The 17,470-nt window shown below is 44.7% G+C and overlaps 1 protein-coding gene across 1 annotated transcript in view; it reads left to right on the top strand.

Annotated features, from left to right (window-relative positions):
• Nucleotides 1-17,470, top strand: part of XRCC5 (X-ray repair cross complementing 5) — a 203,631-nt gene that overhangs the window by 40,957 nt on the left and 145,204 nt on the right. The window contains exons 5-6 of the mRNA XM_029605119.1: nucleotides 16,282-16,404; nucleotides 17,221-17,430. Coding sequence (XP_029460979.1) covers nucleotides 16,282-16,404; nucleotides 17,221-17,430 — 333 coding nt within the window. The remainder of the gene's footprint in view (nucleotides 1-16,281; nucleotides 16,405-17,220; nucleotides 17,431-17,470) is intronic.

Here is a 17,470-nt window from a genome sequence, read left to right as displayed (position 1 = left end):
CGTCAACTGCTGGACCCCGGAGAGTGGTCTCTCTCCGACAAAGCGATGCAACTTCTCGTCCATCGGTGGGGGGCCCCCCACTTGGATCTGATGGCGTCCGCTCTCAACGCCAAGGCTCCACGCTTCTTCAGTCGCCGGAGAGAGTGCGGCGCGGAGGGAGTGGATGCCCTGGTCCTCCCGTGGCCGCCACATCTTCTGCTCTACGCTTTTCCACCATGGCCCCTGGTGGGCAGGATGCTCCGCAGAATAGAAAGCCATCAGGGGACCGTGGTTTTCGTCGCCCCGGAATGGCCCAGGCGACCCTGGTTTGCGGACCTGCTACAGCTGGTGATCGACGGGCCAATCAGGCTGGGGCACCTCCCCCAGCTCCTACATCAGGGCCCGGTATTTTTCGAGCAGGCAGAACTCTTCTGTCTTGCGGCCTGGCTTTTGTGAGGCGCCGCCTCCGGCGTCGGGGCTACCTGGAGGCGGTAGTATCCATGCTATTGCGGGCACGAAAGACATCGACGTCGGCGGCCTATGTTCGATCTCTGGTGTACCAGCCAGGCCACGAGACCCGCTAAGGCTTCTGTACCTCAGATCCTTCAGTTTCTACAGGCGGGGGTGGAAAAAGGGCTCGCCTATAATTCACTACGGGTTCAGGTGGCCGCCCTTGGTTCGCTGTTGAGCGATGGGGGCTCTCTTCTACAGTATCCTGACATTGCTCGTTTTCTCAAGGGTGTCAAGCATATGCGTCCTCCGTTACGGGACCCTTGTCCCTCCTGGAGTCTTAACCTTGTGCTTCGCTCCCTGTCGGGACCACCGTTCGAGCCGCTGCGCAGCGCAACGATAAAGGATCTCACTCTCAAGACTGTATTTCTTGTGGCCATCTGTTCCGCTCGACGCATCTCGGAGCTGCAGGCTCTGTCGTGTAGAGAGCCCTATCTCCGTTTCTCCGACTCTGGAGTTTCGCTTCGCACCGTTCCCTCCTTCCTTCCGAAGGTGGTTTCTGCATTCCATGTGAACCAGACGGTGGAGTTGCCGTCCTTCTCTTCCTCAGAGCCGAAGTCTCTCCGTCTCTTGAATGTCAAGCGCACTCTGCGCCTCTATCTGGAGGCTACAAATGAGTTCCGGACCTCTGACCATCTCTTCGTACTCTGGGCCGGTCCTAAGAAGGGGTCTCAGGCCTCGAAGACTACCATTGCCAGATGGCTGAAGGCCGGCATTGCTGCTTCCTACATTGGGTCAGGTCGGACTCCCCCACCCGGAATCATAGCGCATTCTACACGTTCTCAGGCGGCTTCCTGGGCGGAGTCTCGCTCGGTATCCTCGCAGGAAATTTGTAGGGCAGCCACCTGGAAATCGTTACACACGTTCTCGAGGCACTATCGTCTGCACCTCGCCTCTTCAGTCTCTGGACACTTTGGCGAGCAGGTTCTCCGAGCAGGCCTCGCAGGACCCCACCCGATTTAGGGAAGCTTGGGTACATCCCACTGTCTGGACTGATCCAGGTACGTACAGGGAAAAGAAAATTATTACTTACCTGCTAATTTTCGTTCCTGTAGTACCATGGATCAGTCCAGACGCCCACCGCGTTTGGGTTCTTGATCCTGCTCAGCTCTGCGCTACTTCTTGCTCGCAGTGTTCTGTGTCTTCACAGTCGTTTCTTTTCGCTGTTTTTCACAGCTCCCTACAAGTTGGTAGGATGTTTGCAGTTACTTGTTGCGGTTACAATTGTTTTCATTATCTGTTTCCACAAACTTGATCCTTCGGGGGTTTCTACTCGGGCTTTGATATACTCGATACTGAACTCCTGCAGAGGGGGTAGTAGTACTTATGGTGACGCCCCCTCAAAGCTTGTGCTGACTCCATCTGCTGGATTGGGGACATAACCCACTGTCTGGACTGATCCATGGTACTACAGGAACGAAAATTAGCAGGTAAGTAATAATTTTCTTATCTAGTTCTCCCAGAGCTTGTCCATTGCCCCCCTTTTCAACCTCTTGGTCACCAGCCCCCCTACGTGTCCAGACCCTCCCCTGTCATATTTTCCCTTATCCTTAGCCTCTAAACCTAGAGCCCTTCCCCCGTCTCCGCAGCTTCCTAGATTCTCTGTCATTACTTGAATGCACCCGAATCTTTATCAGTACTTAAGTTATTTTATCTACTTGTTGTTTTTGCTCCTTTTCCCAAATGTTTCTCCTAGCATTGCTTTCATGCAACTGTTTCAAATGTTCCCGATAAAGTTCTCAAGTGACTGTTTCTGTATGTACAATTGTTTCAAATGTTTCTTTGCATCATTCTTAAGCCACTGTTTTAAATGTTCCTTGAATTCGCTCCCTAGCGGCTGTTATGTTTCAATGTAAACCGGTGTGATTTGTATTCTATACAAGAAAGTCGGTATATAAGAATTTAAAATAAATAAAGGTGATAAGCCCTTGAAGGCCATGATTGCATGGTGGCTTAGGGAGGCTGTTTGCTCTGCGTATATTTGTAAGGTCCCAGAGGGGCTGAAAGCGCATTCTACTAGGGCGCAAGCAGCTTCTTAGGCAGAGTGTCAGTTGCTTTCTCCCTGGGAGATTTGCAGAGCGGTGGTGTGGTCTTCGCTTCACACTTTCACCAGACATTACCGTTTGGACATGCGCGCATAGCTTGATGCGTCTTTTGGTGAGAGTGTGTTGCACACGGGTCTTTCGAGTTCCTGCCCAGTTTAGGAATGCTTGGATACATCCCACCTGTCTGGACTGATGTGGGTATGTACAGAGAGACAGACCTGGAGGAGCTGAGGCAGTCAGAGAGGTATATAGATGAGACCTTCAGGGACATAGTAGCCAAGTCCCAACTTCAGACTGGCAGCCCTGGTGCTGCCTTGGAGGAAGAAGGTCTCATGATTTGCGAGCATCAACCTGGTGCAGTAGGAAAGGATCCTGTAGCAAGGACCTGCTCTCCAGGTGATGCATTGTCCTCTCGCACCAAGGATGGTTCTCCCAGGGCATCTGCCCAGGAGGGAAGGGTTAGGTCGGCCGTCATAGTTGGTGATTCGATTATTAGGAATGTAGCTAGCTGGGTGGCTGGTGGGAGTGAGGATCGCCTGGTAACATGCCTACCTGGTGCGAAGGTGGCGGATCTCACGCTTCACCTAGATAGGATTTTAGATGGTGCTGGGGAGTAGCCGGCTGTCATGGTACATGTGGGCACCAGCGACATAGGAAAATGTGGGAGGGAGGTTCTGGAAGCCAAATTTAGACTCTTAGGTAGAAAGATTAAATCCAGAACCTCCAGGGTAGCTTTCTCTGAAATGCTCCCTGTTCCACGCGCAGGTCACCAGAGGCAGGCAGAGCTCCGGAGTCTCAATGCGTGGATGAGACGATGGTGCAAGGAAGAGGGATTCAGTTTTATTAGGAACTGGGGAACCTTTTGGGGAAGGGGGAGTCTCTTCCGAAGGGATGGGCTCCACCTTAACCAGGGTGGAACCAGACTGCTGGCGCTAACCTTTAAAAAGGAGGTAGAGCAGCTTTTAAACTAGAACAAAGGGGAAAGCCGACAGTCGCTCAGCAGCGCATGGTTCGGAGAGAGGTATCTTCAAAGGATACTAATGATGCATTAGAATTAGGGCATCCCGACAGTGAGGTTCCAATAATAAGAAAAGTAGTCCAAGTGCCTGTAACTAAAAACTCACCTGAGCTGAAAAATTCCAACTTATCTCTATCAATTAAAAAGCAGAATGAAAATACAAACAAAAAACAAACTTTGAAATGTTTGTATGCTAATGCCAGAAGTCTAAGAAGTAAGATGGGAGAATTAGAATGTATAGCAGTGAATGATGACATAGACTTAATTGGCATCTCAGAGACATGGTGGACAGAGGATAACCAATGGGACAGTGCTATACCGGGGTACAAATTATATCGCAATGACAGAGAGGAGCACCCGGGAGGCGGTGTGGCGCTTTATGTCCGGGATGGCATAGAGTCCAACAGGATAAACATCCTGCATGAGACTAAATGCACAATTGAAACTTTATGGGTAGAAATCCCTTGTGTGTCGGGGAAGACTATAGTGATAGGGGTATACTACCGTCCACCTGGTCAAGATGGTGAGACTGACAGTGAAATGCTAAAAGAAATTAGGGAAGCTAACCAAATTGGTAGTGCGGTAATAATGGGAGACTTCAATTACCCCAATATTGATTGGGTAAATGTATCATCTGTACATGCTAGAGTTATAAAGTTCCTGGATGGAATAAATGATAGCTTTATGGAGCAATTGGTTCAGGAACTGACAAGAGAGGGAGCAATTTTAGATCTAATTCTTAGTGGAGCACAGGATTTGGTGAGAGAGATAATGGTGGTGGGGATGCTTGGCAATAGTGATCATAATATGATTAAATTTGATTTAATGACTGGAAGGGGGACATTAAGCAAATCCACGGCTCTCGTGCTAAACTTTCAAAAGGGAAAACTTGATAAAATGAGAAAAATTGTTAAAAAAAAAAAACCTGAAAGGAGCAGCTACAAAAGTAAAAAGTGAGCAAGAGGCGTGGTCATTGTTAAGAAAATAAGAAAATGCCATACTGGGTCAGACCAAGGGTCCATCAAGCCCAGCATCCTGTCTCCAACAGTGGCCAATCCAGGCCATAAGAACCTGGCAAGTAGCCAAAAACTAAGTCTATTCCATGTTACCATTGCTAATGGCAGTGGCTATTCTCTAAGTGAACTTAATAGCAGGTAGTGGACTTCTCCTTCAAGAACTTATCCAATCCTTTTTTAAACACAGCTATACTAACTGCACTAACCACATCCTCTGGCAACAAATTCCAGAGTTTAATTGTGCGTTGAGTAAAAAAGAACTTTCTCCGATTAGTTTTAAATGTGCCCCATGCTAACTTCATGGAGTGCCCCCTAGTCTTTCTACTATCCGAAAGAGTAAATAACCGATTCACATCTACCCGTTTTAGACCTCTCATGATTTTAAACACCGCTATCATATCCAGCCTCAGCCATCTCTTCTCCAAGCTGAAAAGTCCTAACCTCTTTAGTCTTTCCTCGTAGGGGAGTTGTTCCATTCCCCTTATCATTTTGGTAGCCCTTCTCTATACCTTCTCCATCACAATTATATCTTTTTTGAGATACGGCGACCAGAATTGTACACAGTATTCAAGGTGCGGTCTCACCATGGAGCGATACAGAGGCATTATGACATTTTCTGTTTTATTCACCATTCCCTTTCTAATAATTCCCAACATTCTGTTTGCTTTTTTGACTGCCGCAGCACACTGAACCGATGATTTCAATGTGTTATCCACTATGACACCTAGATCTCTTTCTTGGGTTGTAGCACCTAATATGGAACCCAACATTGTGTAATACCATGGGTTATTTTTCCCTATATGCATCACCTTGCACTTATCCACATTAAATTTCATCTGCCATTTGGATGCCCAATTTTCCAGTCTCACAAGGTCTTCCTGCAATTTATCACAATCTGCTTGTGATTTAATTACTCTGAACAATTTTGTGTCATCTGCAAATTTGATTATCTCACTCGTCGTATTTCTTTCCAGATCATTTATTAATATATTGAAAAGTAAGGGACCCAATACAGATCCCTGAGGCACTCCACTGTCCACTCCCTTCCACTGAGAAAATTGTCCATTTAATCCTACTCTGTTTCCTGTCTTTTAGCCAGTTTGCAATCCATGAAAGGACATCGCCACCTATCCCATGACTTTTTACTTTTCCTAGAAGCCTCTCATGAGGAACTTTGTCAAATGCCTTTTGAAAATCCAAGTATACTATATCTACCGGTTCACCTTTATCCACATGTTTATTAACTCCTTCAAAAAAGTGAAGCAGATTTGTGAGGCAAGACTTGCCCTGGGTAAAGCCATGCTGACTTTGTTTCATTAAACCATGTCTTTCTATATGTTCTGTGATTTTGATGTTTAGAAGACTTTCCACTATTTTTCCTGGCACTGAAGTCAGGCTAACCGGTCTGTAGTTTCCCGGATCGCCCCTGGAGCCCTTTTTAAATATTGGTGTTACATTTGCTATCCTCCAGTTTTCAGGTGTAATGGATGATTTTAATAAGTTACAAATTTTTACTAATAGGTCTGAAATTTCATTTTTTAGTTCCTTCAGAACTCTGGGGTGTATACCATCCGGTCCAGGTGATTTACTACTCTTCAGTTTGTCAATCAGGCCTACCACATCTTCTAAGTTCACCGTGATTTGATTCAATCCATCTGAATCATTACCCATGAAAACCTTCTCCATTACGGGTACCTCCCCAACATCCTCTTCAGTAAACACCGAAGCAAAGAAATCATTTAATCTTTCCGCGATGGCCTTATCTTCTCTAAGTGCCCCTTTAACCCCTCGATCATCTAACGGTCCAACTGACTCCCTCACAGGCTTTCTGCTTCAGATATATTTTAAAAAGTTTTTACTGTGAGTTTTTTGCCTCTGCAGCCAACTTCTTTTCAAATTCTCTCTTAGCCTGTCTTATCAATGTCTTACATTTAACTTGCCAATGTTTATGCTTTATCCTATTTTCTTCTGTTGGATCCTTCTTCCAATTTTTGAATGAAGATCTTTTGGCTAAAATAGCTTCTTTCACCACCCCTTTTAACCATGCCGGTAATCGTTTTGCCTTCTTTCCACCTTTCTTAATGTGTGGAATACATCTGGACTGTGCTTCTAGAATGGTATTTTTTAACAATGACCACGCCTCTTGGACATTTTTTTACTTTTGTAGCTGCTCCTTTCAGTTTTTTTCTAACAATTTTTCTCATTTTATCAAAGTTTCCCTTTTGAAAGTTTAGCACGAGAGCCTTGGATTTGCACACTGTTCCTCTTCCAGTCATTAAATCAAATTTGATCTTATTATGATCACTATTGCCAAGCGGCCCCACCACCGTTACCTCTCTCACCAAGTCCTGTGCTCCACTGAGAATTAGATCTAAAATTGCTCCCTCTCTCGTCGGTTCCTGAACCAATTGCTCCATAAAGCTATCATTTATTCCAACCAGGAACGTTATCTCTCTAGTGTGACCAGATGATACATTTACCCAGTCAATATGGGGGTAATTGAAGTCTCCCATTATTACTGCACTACCAATTTAGTTAGCTTCCCTAATTTCTCTTAGCATTTCACTGTCTGTCTCACCATCTTGACCAGGTGGACGATAGTATACCCCGATCACTATAGTCTTCCCCGACACACAAGAGATTTCTACCCATAAAGATTCAATTTTGTATTTAGTCTCATGCAGGATGTTTATCCTGTTGGACTCTATGCCAACCCGGACATAAAGCGCCACACCTCCTCCAGAGTGCTCCTCTCTGTCATTGCGATATAATTTGTACCCCAGTATAGCACTGTCCCATTGGTTATCCTCTTTCCACATTGTCTCTGAGATGCCAATTAAGTCTATGTCGTCATTCACTGCTATACATTCTAATTCTCCCATCTTACTTCATAGACTTCTGGCATTAGCATACAAACATTTCAAAGTTTGTTTTTTGTTTGTATTTTCATTCTGCTTTTTAATTGATAGGGATAAGTTAGAAGTTTTTAGCTCAGGTGAGTTTTTAGTTACAGGCACTTGGACTCCTTTTCTAATTATTGCTAAAAAATACAATCCTAGAAGCACATTCCAGATGTATTCCACACATTAAAAAAGGTGGAAAGAAGGCAAAACGATTACCAGCATGGTTAAAAGGGGAGGTGAAGGAAGCTATTTTAGCCGAAAGATCTGCATTCAAAAATTGGAAGAAGGATCCAAGAGAAGAAAATAGGATAATGCATAAATGTTGGCAAGTTAAATGTAAGAAATAGGCTAAGAGAGAATTTGAAAAGAATTAGGCCACAGAGACAAAAACTCACAGTAAATACTTTTTAAAATATATCCGAAGTAGAAAGCCTGTGAGGGAGTCAGTTGGATCGTTAGATGATCGAGGGGTTAAAGGGGCACTTAAGAGAAGATAAAGCCGGAGGAAGTGACGTCACCCCTCATGCGAGCAGCTTAACTCTGCTGCTCCGTGAGCACTGCGGGCCAAATCGCTGTAACCGCGCGATTTTATCGATTTTTTTTTTTTTTCCCTCAAACGCGGGTGACTGTTAGTCGAAGGGCTTCTGACTTATAAGGCATGACGACGAAACGCAAAATTAGCGAGCTTAAAAAGTTCTCCTACACCAGGGAAGCCGGCGAAAACAGCGGCGAAAATTCCAAAATGGCGGCGGAGCACACGCTTTCGGAGGGCGAAGAGGGGGCCCCTGCACTGCCGACTCCGGAGATCACAGAACCATTCCGAGATGAAATTAGAGGTTGGTTCATAGAACTGAGGCAGGACATTAAAAATTATAAAGCAGAAATTACCACTTTAATTGCTGACTTGAAAGAAGACCATGCAGAGCTGGGCAGACGGGTGGATGAGGCTGAGCTCCGGCTAGACACTCAGGGGGAGGGCTGGACTCAGATGCAACTCTGCCACCAGAATTTGCAAGCGATCTGCCAGACTTTAGCGGAAAAAGTGGAAGATATGGAGAACCGGAGCCGGAGAAATAATCTTCGGATAAGGGGGGTACCGGAAACGGAGGAGTATGGGGACTGCTTTGTCGTGGTGAAAAGAATAGCAGCTTTTCTCTGGGAAAGTGACGAAACACTGAAGGACACCGCCATGCCTAATATTCTTCTGGATAGGGCGCATAGAGCGCTGGGACCGAAACTTGCCAATCGACCTAGAGATATAGTGGTTTGTTTCCACTCTTTTCCTTTAAAAGAACAGCTTTTTACTATTTCCAGAAGCAAGCGCACGTGGCGTTGGGAGGATCAGGATATTGCTATCTTTGCTGATTTATCATCAGCCACTTTAAAAAAGCGTCAGGAATTTCGCTGTGTTACTATTAAACTACAGGAGGCTAACATCCGGTACCGCTGGCTTTATCCTGGAGGAGTGTCCTTTATGATTCAGGGTACTACACACAGAGTCAAGACAGTCCTGGAGGCCAGCGCGATTTTGAAGGAGGCAGGTATCATTATTGCAGTACCACCCGTGGCGAAAGGAGCTGGTTCTACTCTGACCCAAATTGCGGCTACAATCAACTCACAGCCTCGCTGGCAGCGCGTGCCCAAGGGGCGAAGACGGTTACAGAGGAATACTTCTTCGACTGATCCTACGGCGGACACTGTGGACTAACTGAGTTTGGTTGAAATGCATGCTGGACCTTTGTTCTGCTCGTTTGCAGGGACATAGGCGGTTATTTTAAGTTTCATTCGCTGCCCGTGTAGGTACCATGAGGCCCTTCGGCGGACACTGTGGACTAACTGAGTTTGGTTGAAATGCATGCTGGACCTTTGTTCTGCTCGTTGGTAGGGCAATAGGCGGTTACTTTAAGTTTAATTCGCTGCCCGTATAGGTGCCATGAGGAGTGACGACGATTTCCTCCATGTTCATTTGGAGCACAGGGTTTGTGCTTCTGGGTTTGCTGGAGGGGGGGGGTGGGGGGTTGGGGTTCGGGGTAAAGGCTTCTGATAATGAAGGTGATAAGGTTGGTCTCTATAAGCAAATGGATTCTGGGTGGGGGTTCCCTGGAGGGAGGTGGCAGGATAGGGGGGAGGCTGTCCTCTAATGTTTACTCTGAACTTTTTTTCTCTTAACACTAAAGGACTGAATAGCCCAGGTAAGCGTAAATTATTGTTTAAGGAATTAGACCGGATGAAGGCCGCGGTGGTTTTCCTTCAGGAAACCCATCTCCGTAAACGATATCTGGGCCTTATGAAACACCCTAAATTCCCTCATCAATATTGGGCGGCTGCAACTCCCTCATCAAGATATTCGGGGGTGGGAATCTTATTACACAAAGATGTTCACTTTGAATTTAAGGATCTTATAGCAGACCCATCCGGCCGCATGGTCTTGGTAAAGCTTTCATTGGGGGGAGAAATCTTCTCTTTAGTCTCTGTATACGGGCCTACTACCCAAAAGGCAGATTTCTTTAGATCCCTGAATCACACTTTGGCCTCTCAAATAGAAGGCACTCTCATTATTGGTGGGGACTTTAATTTGACCCTGGATCCGGGTAAGGACACTTCTACGGGACACAGTGCGGACCCAAAGCTGGCTCGCCGGGCCCTTAAAGGTCTGATGGCCGATATGGGCCTTTTGGATATTTGGCGCACTCGCTTTCCAAAATCCAGAAACTATACATTTTACTCAACCCCACATAATAGTTATTCAAGGATTGACATGTTTCTGGGTAGCAGAAGCCTATTACCCCGGGTGATGAAAGTAGACATAGAGGCCATTGTGTGGTCAGATCATGCCCCCATTTGGTTTTCCTTACAACTTAAAGATTATGACCGAGGGGTACAATATTGGAAATTGAATGATTCTCTTCTCAATGATCCGGATTTTACTACACACATAGAACAAGAAATTCAAGATTATTTAACATTTAATGATACTGGGGAGATGAGTGCTGGAACAATTTGGGACTGCTTAAAAGCAGTTTTACGTGGGAAATTTATAGCTAGAGCTTCTTATCTTAAACGTCAAAGAATAGCAGAACGGGAGAGACTAGTACGACGATTGCAGGCGATAGAGAAAACTCATAAAAGGGACCCAACGAGAGAGGATGTTCTTGCGTCCCTTGAGGCTGTGCGCACGTGCATAGCGTCCCTGGATGCTGCTGCTATTGCGTTTCAGCTTGAACGGACTCAACAAAAATATTTTGAAGGCGGCAATAAAGCGGGGAAACTATTGGCTCGCAAATTAAAACGCCGACAGGAGCAGGCGACCATTGTTAAAATTAAAAGTCAAGCGGGTACCATGTTAACCACTGGTACGGAGATCAGGCAGCGCTTTCAGCAATTCTATTCCGAATTGTACTCTGCTGATGGTCAGATACCACAGAGTGCCATAGACGAATATCTGGAGAATATAGACCTGATTGCCTTAGAGCCTGCGCAGCGGTCTATCCTGGAAAAGGATATTTCTGAACTCGAGATTCAAAAGGTTATTCAAAACCTCAAACCTGGAAAATCACCTGGCCTGGATGGGTTTACGGGGCGGTTCTATAAGCAGTTTGCTCCACAACTTGCCCCTATCTTAGCTAAATTTTTCAAGTCCTTGAGGGAAGGGCAGTCACTCTCAGCATCGGCAAATACGGCCGGCATAACGATCTTGACTAAACCTGGTAGGGATCCCGCGGTATGCGGGTCTTATCGACCGATATCCCTCATTAATATTGATTTAAAGATCCTCGCCAAGATATTAGCAAACCGGCTAAATGGGTTTTTGTCCCAGAGAATTCATCCAGACCAGGCTGGCTTTATACCGGGCCGGCAGGCTAGTGATAATGTGCATAAGATATTGGATATGATCTGGTGGGTGAAACAACGTAGGATACCAGCCGTGGCTCTCTCGGTTGATGCCGAGAAAGCCTTTGATGTAGTTCATTGGCCCTATCTATTTACTTTATTAAGCCGCTTGAATTTCGGGCCAAACTTTTTGCAGTGGTTACATCAACTTTACCAGAATCCTTTGGCATGTGTAAAGGTTAATGGGGGGTATTCGCCCACCTTTCAGGTGCAGAGAGGCACACGACAGGGTTGCCCCTTGTCACCATTGTTATTCGCTATTTTTTTAGAACCACTGGCCAATATCATTCGGCAGCACCCAGGAATTTCTGGGGTACAGGTGGGCGCTTTCTCCACAAAGATATCACTTTTTGCGGATGATATTCTGCTTTTGGTTACTGAACCGGAGCACTCACTTCCACTAGTCTCCCAAATTCTTCAGGCTTTTGGCAAGGTTTCTGGATTTCGAATTAATTGGGAAAAATCAGAAATACTTAATGTAAATGTTCCAGCTGACATGGAGCAGTCTTTGAGGGGGAAATTTAGATTTCGATGGGCATCCACTAGCTTTAAATATTTAGGGGTCTATATCAGTGCTTCCCAGGATATGACCACGCTTAACTATGATAAATTATGGGCTCAGATCACTAAAGATTTGGAAGAGTGGAATCGATACAGGATTTCTTGGTTTGGGCGGATAGCAGCTGTGAAAATGATGATCTTGCCCAAGTTTTTATATTTGTTTCAAACGCTTCCCTTAGCCATACCTAGGCAAAGCCTTACTATTTGGCAAAAACGCTTGTTATTCTACATTTGGGGGGGCCGCAGACCTAGAGTGGCTCGTAAGGTTCTTTACAGAAATAAATCACAGGGTGGCTTGGGTGTACCAAATTTAGAAAGATATTATACGGCAGCTAGACTTAAGACGCTGGTAGATTGGCATAGGAGCTTCTTACAGAAGCCCTGGATAACATTCAGTCAACAATTACTGGCTTCAGTACCGTTGTGTAGTCTGCTCTGGCAGCCTAAAAAGACTTGGGTTCTCCAGCCCCGAGATAGTCTACCACCCTCTATGCTGCTCCCTTTACAGCTATGGGAAGCTAATAAATCAGGGTTGGTAGGAAATCAGGAATTTCATCATAGCACATATTTGTATGCTAATTCTCTATTTACGCCAGGTTTCGAAAGTCTGGCCTTTCAGGGATGGGCTAAGAAGGGAATTCAACATTGGGGGCAGCTCTGGGGCACACAGAATTTATTAAGCTTCCGGGAGTTACAACAAAAATTTGATTTAGCGGCCTCTGATGTATATTTATATCTCCAGCTACGACATTTTGCTCAGTCTCACCAATTGCAGGGACATTTAGGGCAAGGGAAATCTGATTTTGAACGTTTGTGCTTAAATACTCAAACAACTAAATTACTTTCAAATATATATGCGTTTCTGGGCAGGGAAAACTTCCAGAAACCCACTTACGTTAAAGCCTGGGAAGCCGACCTACATCGCACCTTTGAGCAGGGGGCATGGGAGACGCTCTTTTCCCAGATGGGCAAAGGTTTAATTGCATCCCATATTGTTGAAAATGCTTGGAAGATGGTGTTGCGATGGTATTACCCTCCAGAGCGGTTACATCGCATGTATCCTTCATTTCCCCCACAATGTTGGAGGGGATGTTCGGCCATTGGTAGTTTTTTCCATATGTGGTGGGACTGTACAGCATTGCACCCATTGTGGTCTCAATTGGAAATTTGGTTGACCAAGATTTATCGGGTCCATGTGTGCCTCCTGCCTCAACAAGCCTTGCTGGGGTTTCCCTTGTCCCTGGGAAAGGACCAACCCGATACTATGGCTCATTTTATATTCTCGGCGACTAGAATAGAAATCGCCAGAAAATGGAAATCCCCGCTGGTTCCCACGCTAGGGGAGATTCAAAGCAAAGTGGAACAAATCTACAGGCTTGCAGAAATTACGGCTCATCTCCGCCACACAGTGGGCGTTTTTAGGCGGGTTTGGCATAAATACTCCGAGTGGAAGAAGGGGCTGGGAAGTCTAGATAACGTTTAAATGCTGTTGTGGGTACTGGCCAGTGACTATGATCTCTGCTGCTTCTTTATTTTCACCAATCACTCGGGAGGTTTAGCTTCATGTACCCTTTTTCTTGTTCTGGGACACCCTAGGATCTATTAGATGGAGGTTCCACAGCACCTATATCTTATCACCTATATCTTATTCGTTGACGGGGGGGAGGGGGGGGAGGGGAGGGATTTAGGTCCCTATTTTGGTACTGAGGATTCTGGTGCTTAATACGGAGACCTTACACACACAATACAGTACTGATATTTGATGTTTTCATAAGTTTTTATTGCTGTACACATACCGGTGTTAAATGATGTTATTTACATACAATATGCGATGTCAACATATTATATATTTTGTATGGATGCAACATTGAGCAATAAAATATTTCAAACAAAAAAAAAAAAAGAGAAGATAAAGCCATCGCGGATAGATTAAATGATTTCTTTACTTCGGTGTTTACTGAAGAGGATGTTGGGGAGGTACCCATACTGGAGAAGGTTTTCATGGGTAATGATTCAGATGGACTGAATCAAATCACGGTGAACCTAGAAGATGTGGTAGGCCTGATTGACAAACTGAAGAGTAGTAAATCACCTGGAATGGATGGTATACACCCCAGAGTTCTGAAGGAACTAAAAAATGAAATTTCAGACCTATTAGTAAACATTTGTAACCTACCATTAAAATCATCCATTGTACCTGAAGACTGGAGGATAGCTAATGTAACCCCAATATTTAAAAAGGGCTCTAGGGGCGATCTGGGAAACTACAGACCGGTTAGCCTGACTTCAGTGCCAGGAAAAATAGTGGAAATTGTTTTAAACATCAAAATCACAGGACATATAGAAAGACATGGTTTCCAATGGTAATCATGTCTTTCTATATGTTCTGTGATTTTGATGTGTGGATAAAGGTGAACCGGTAGATGTAGTGTACTTGGATTTTCAGAAGGCATTTGACAAAGTTCCTCATGAGAGAGGCTTCTAGGAAAAGTAAAAAGTCATGGCATAGGTGGCGATGTCCTTTCGTGGATTACAAACTGGTTAAAAGACAGGAAACAGTAGGATTAAATGGACAATTTTCTCAGTGGAAGGGAGTAGACAGTGGAGTGACTCAGGGATCTGTATTGGGACCCTTACTTTTCAATATATTTATAAATGATCTGGAAAGAAATACGACGAGTGAGGTAATCAAATCTGCAGATGATTCAAAATTGTTGAGAGTAGTTAAATCACAAGCAGATTGTGATAAATTGCAAGAAGACCTTGTGAGACTGGAAAATTGGGCATCGAAATTGCAGATGAAATTTAATGTGGATAAGTGCAAGGTGATGCATATAGGGAAAAATAACCCATGCTATAATTACACAATGTTAAGTTCCATATTAGGTGCTACCACCCAAGAAAGAGACCTAGGCGTCATAGTGGATAACACATTGAAATTGTCGGTTCAGTGTACTGCGACAGTTAAAAAAGCAAACAATGTTGGGAATTATTAGAAAGGGAATGGTGAATAAAATGGAAAATGTCATAATGCCTCTGTATCGCTCCATGGTGAGACCGCACCTTGAATACTGTGTACAGTTCTGGTCGCCGCATCTCAAAAAAGATATAACTGCGATGGAGAAGGTACAGAGAAGGGCGACCAAAATGATAAGGGGAATGGAACAGCTCCCCTATGAGGAAAGACTAAAGAGGTTAGGACTTTTCAACTTGGAGAAGAGACGGCTGAGGGGGGATATGATAGAGATGTTTAAAATCATGAGAGGTCTAGAATGGGTAGATGTGAATCGGTTATTCACTCTTTCAGATGATGGAAAGACTAGGGGCACTCCATGAAGTTAGCATGTGGCACATTTAAAACTAATCGGAGAAAGTTCTTTTTTACTCAACGCACAATTAAACTCTGGAATTTGTTGCCAGAGGATGTTAGTGCAGTTATTATAGCTGTGTTTAAAAAAGAATTGGATAAGTTCTTGGAGAAGTCCATTACCTGCTATTAATTAAGTTGACTTAGAAAATAGTCATTGCTATTACTAGCACCAATAACATGGAATAGACTTAGTTTTTGGGTACTTGCCAGGTTCTTATGGCCTGGATTGGCCACTGTTGGAAAGAGGATGCTGGGCTTGATGGACCCTTGGTCTGACCCAGTATGGCATATTCTTATGTTCTTAAAGGAAAATTGGTTGTTACCTGCTAATTTTCGTTCCTGTAATACCACAGACCAGTCCAGAGACCCCTCCCCTTCGCTGCCGAAAGACTGTTTCCTGACAGTCAATGTAATATAGTCAGAAGAGTTTTTGTACCTAATTTTTGTGTTTCTGGAGATGACAGAGGCTCCAAGTGGGGGAGTTCCAGCTTACCTCTTTGCCCTAGATGGGGTTTTGTAGTTTCTAATTCTTTGGCTTGGGTACAGATCAATACTGAGGGATTGCAGGTGGACTCGGTTATGTAGCAGTGCCTCAAGGTTTTGTTCTCTGTCTCCATCTGCTGGTAGGGATGCATAAACCCACTTGTCTGGACTGATCTGTGGTATTACAGGAACGAAAATTAGCAGGTAAGTCACAGATCCTCGCAGATCTGCAGGGATCCAGTTATGAGAGCTTTCCAAGCCATCCCATCTATTTCCACTTGGTTAATATTATATTAACTGCATAAAGTAAAATAAGGCGTAGGAATTCCGAATACCTTAAGATAGGTCGGCGATAGAATCACAGCTTTGAAAAATATGAGCACCCAGAGCTATTGTGATGGTCTGTTGAGAAACCCAGTGAGCAGAAGGCTGCTCTTTGGTTGAGTTTGGGCTGTGTTGGCTTGCAGTTGTTCACAGCTGGAGTCTCTCTCTTGCTTGGCTGCAGGGGGAAGAAATTTGAGAGACTTCACATTGCATTGTTCACAGATCTCAGCAGCCCATTCAGCACGGACCAGCTGGACATTGTCATAGCAAGCATGAAGAGAGCTGGAATCTCCCTGCAGTTCTTGTAAGTAGAGCTGGGCGCTTGCTGACCATTAGCGCCATTCACCAGCGTAGGGCCAGGCAGGATTTCAGTTTAATTTAACATTTCTTTGCCAATAAAAACTGTTCAAGGTTGTCTATAGCAATTAAAAGCATAAATCCAACTGATAATATGAAAGACTCTCAAATGTGAAAAACATAATATCAATAAACAGTATCATATATTTTTTTTTCCCAGCAATCAAAATAGCTAAAATAATTGATAACAGCTGTACCTGGGGGGTATTGCCAGGGCTTGGAATGGAATATAGAAAAAAATGACATTAATTGGAAATAGGAGAGAAGCTGTACAGATAGAGGTTCGGAAAGGGTACTCTGGCCTGGTTGTAGAGCATGGGGGACACCTTCAAAAGTTATTTTCTTTGTCACATCTGAGCTGTTATTTAGGTGAGGAGCTGCAAACCTGCATGGAGGGCGACAGCCTAATAGGCTCCACAGGGAGTTAGGGTGCTGGCCCAGTATCCCCTTTTTCTTATTTGGCTAAAGACACTTTTAACACAACTCCGGCTATATTGCAATTTTATCTGAGAATAGGCTGCAGCAAGCACTCAAGCTTCTTTCATCTAACCAAGGCAAACCAAACCACATCCCGATCAGGAAGTGTCCAGCACTCTTGGACTTTCTGTAAACTACTGGCTTAAATAAACATAATGGAGTATAACATGCATTTCAGCCTGGCTGGCCGATTGAAGACTGAAAGTGCAAGGTAGTGTTAAACTCTCTGAAGTCTGGAGTGTGATGTGTGCTGATGAAGGATACCTCACTCTGGTTATTTCCCTAGCTTGCCTTTTCCCCTGGACAGCGATGGAGGTGGAGGAGGAAGCGAGGAGCAGAATGGTGGCAGAGGGGATTGGGCCTATGCTGATAGACACAGAGGCTCTCTTCCTGGAAAGGGCTTGACGGAGCAGCAGAGAGAGGGGATCCAGGTGGTGAAGAAAATAATGACTGCTTTCGATGAGGAAGGAGGACTGGATGAAGTTTACAGTTTCAGGTATTGACCCTCCTCCCTAGCTCCTCTGAAGTAACTGCTG

The sequence above is a fragment of the Rhinatrema bivittatum genome, chromosome 6 (genome assembly GCF_901001135.1).
Source record: "Rhinatrema bivittatum chromosome 6, aRhiBiv1.1, whole genome shotgun sequence".
Classification (NCBI taxonomy): Eukaryota; Metazoa; Chordata; class Amphibia; order Gymnophiona; family Rhinatrematidae; genus Rhinatrema; species Rhinatrema bivittatum.
Note: the sequence above shows the minus strand (reverse complement) of the source record. Positions and strands in the feature narration are given on the sequence as shown.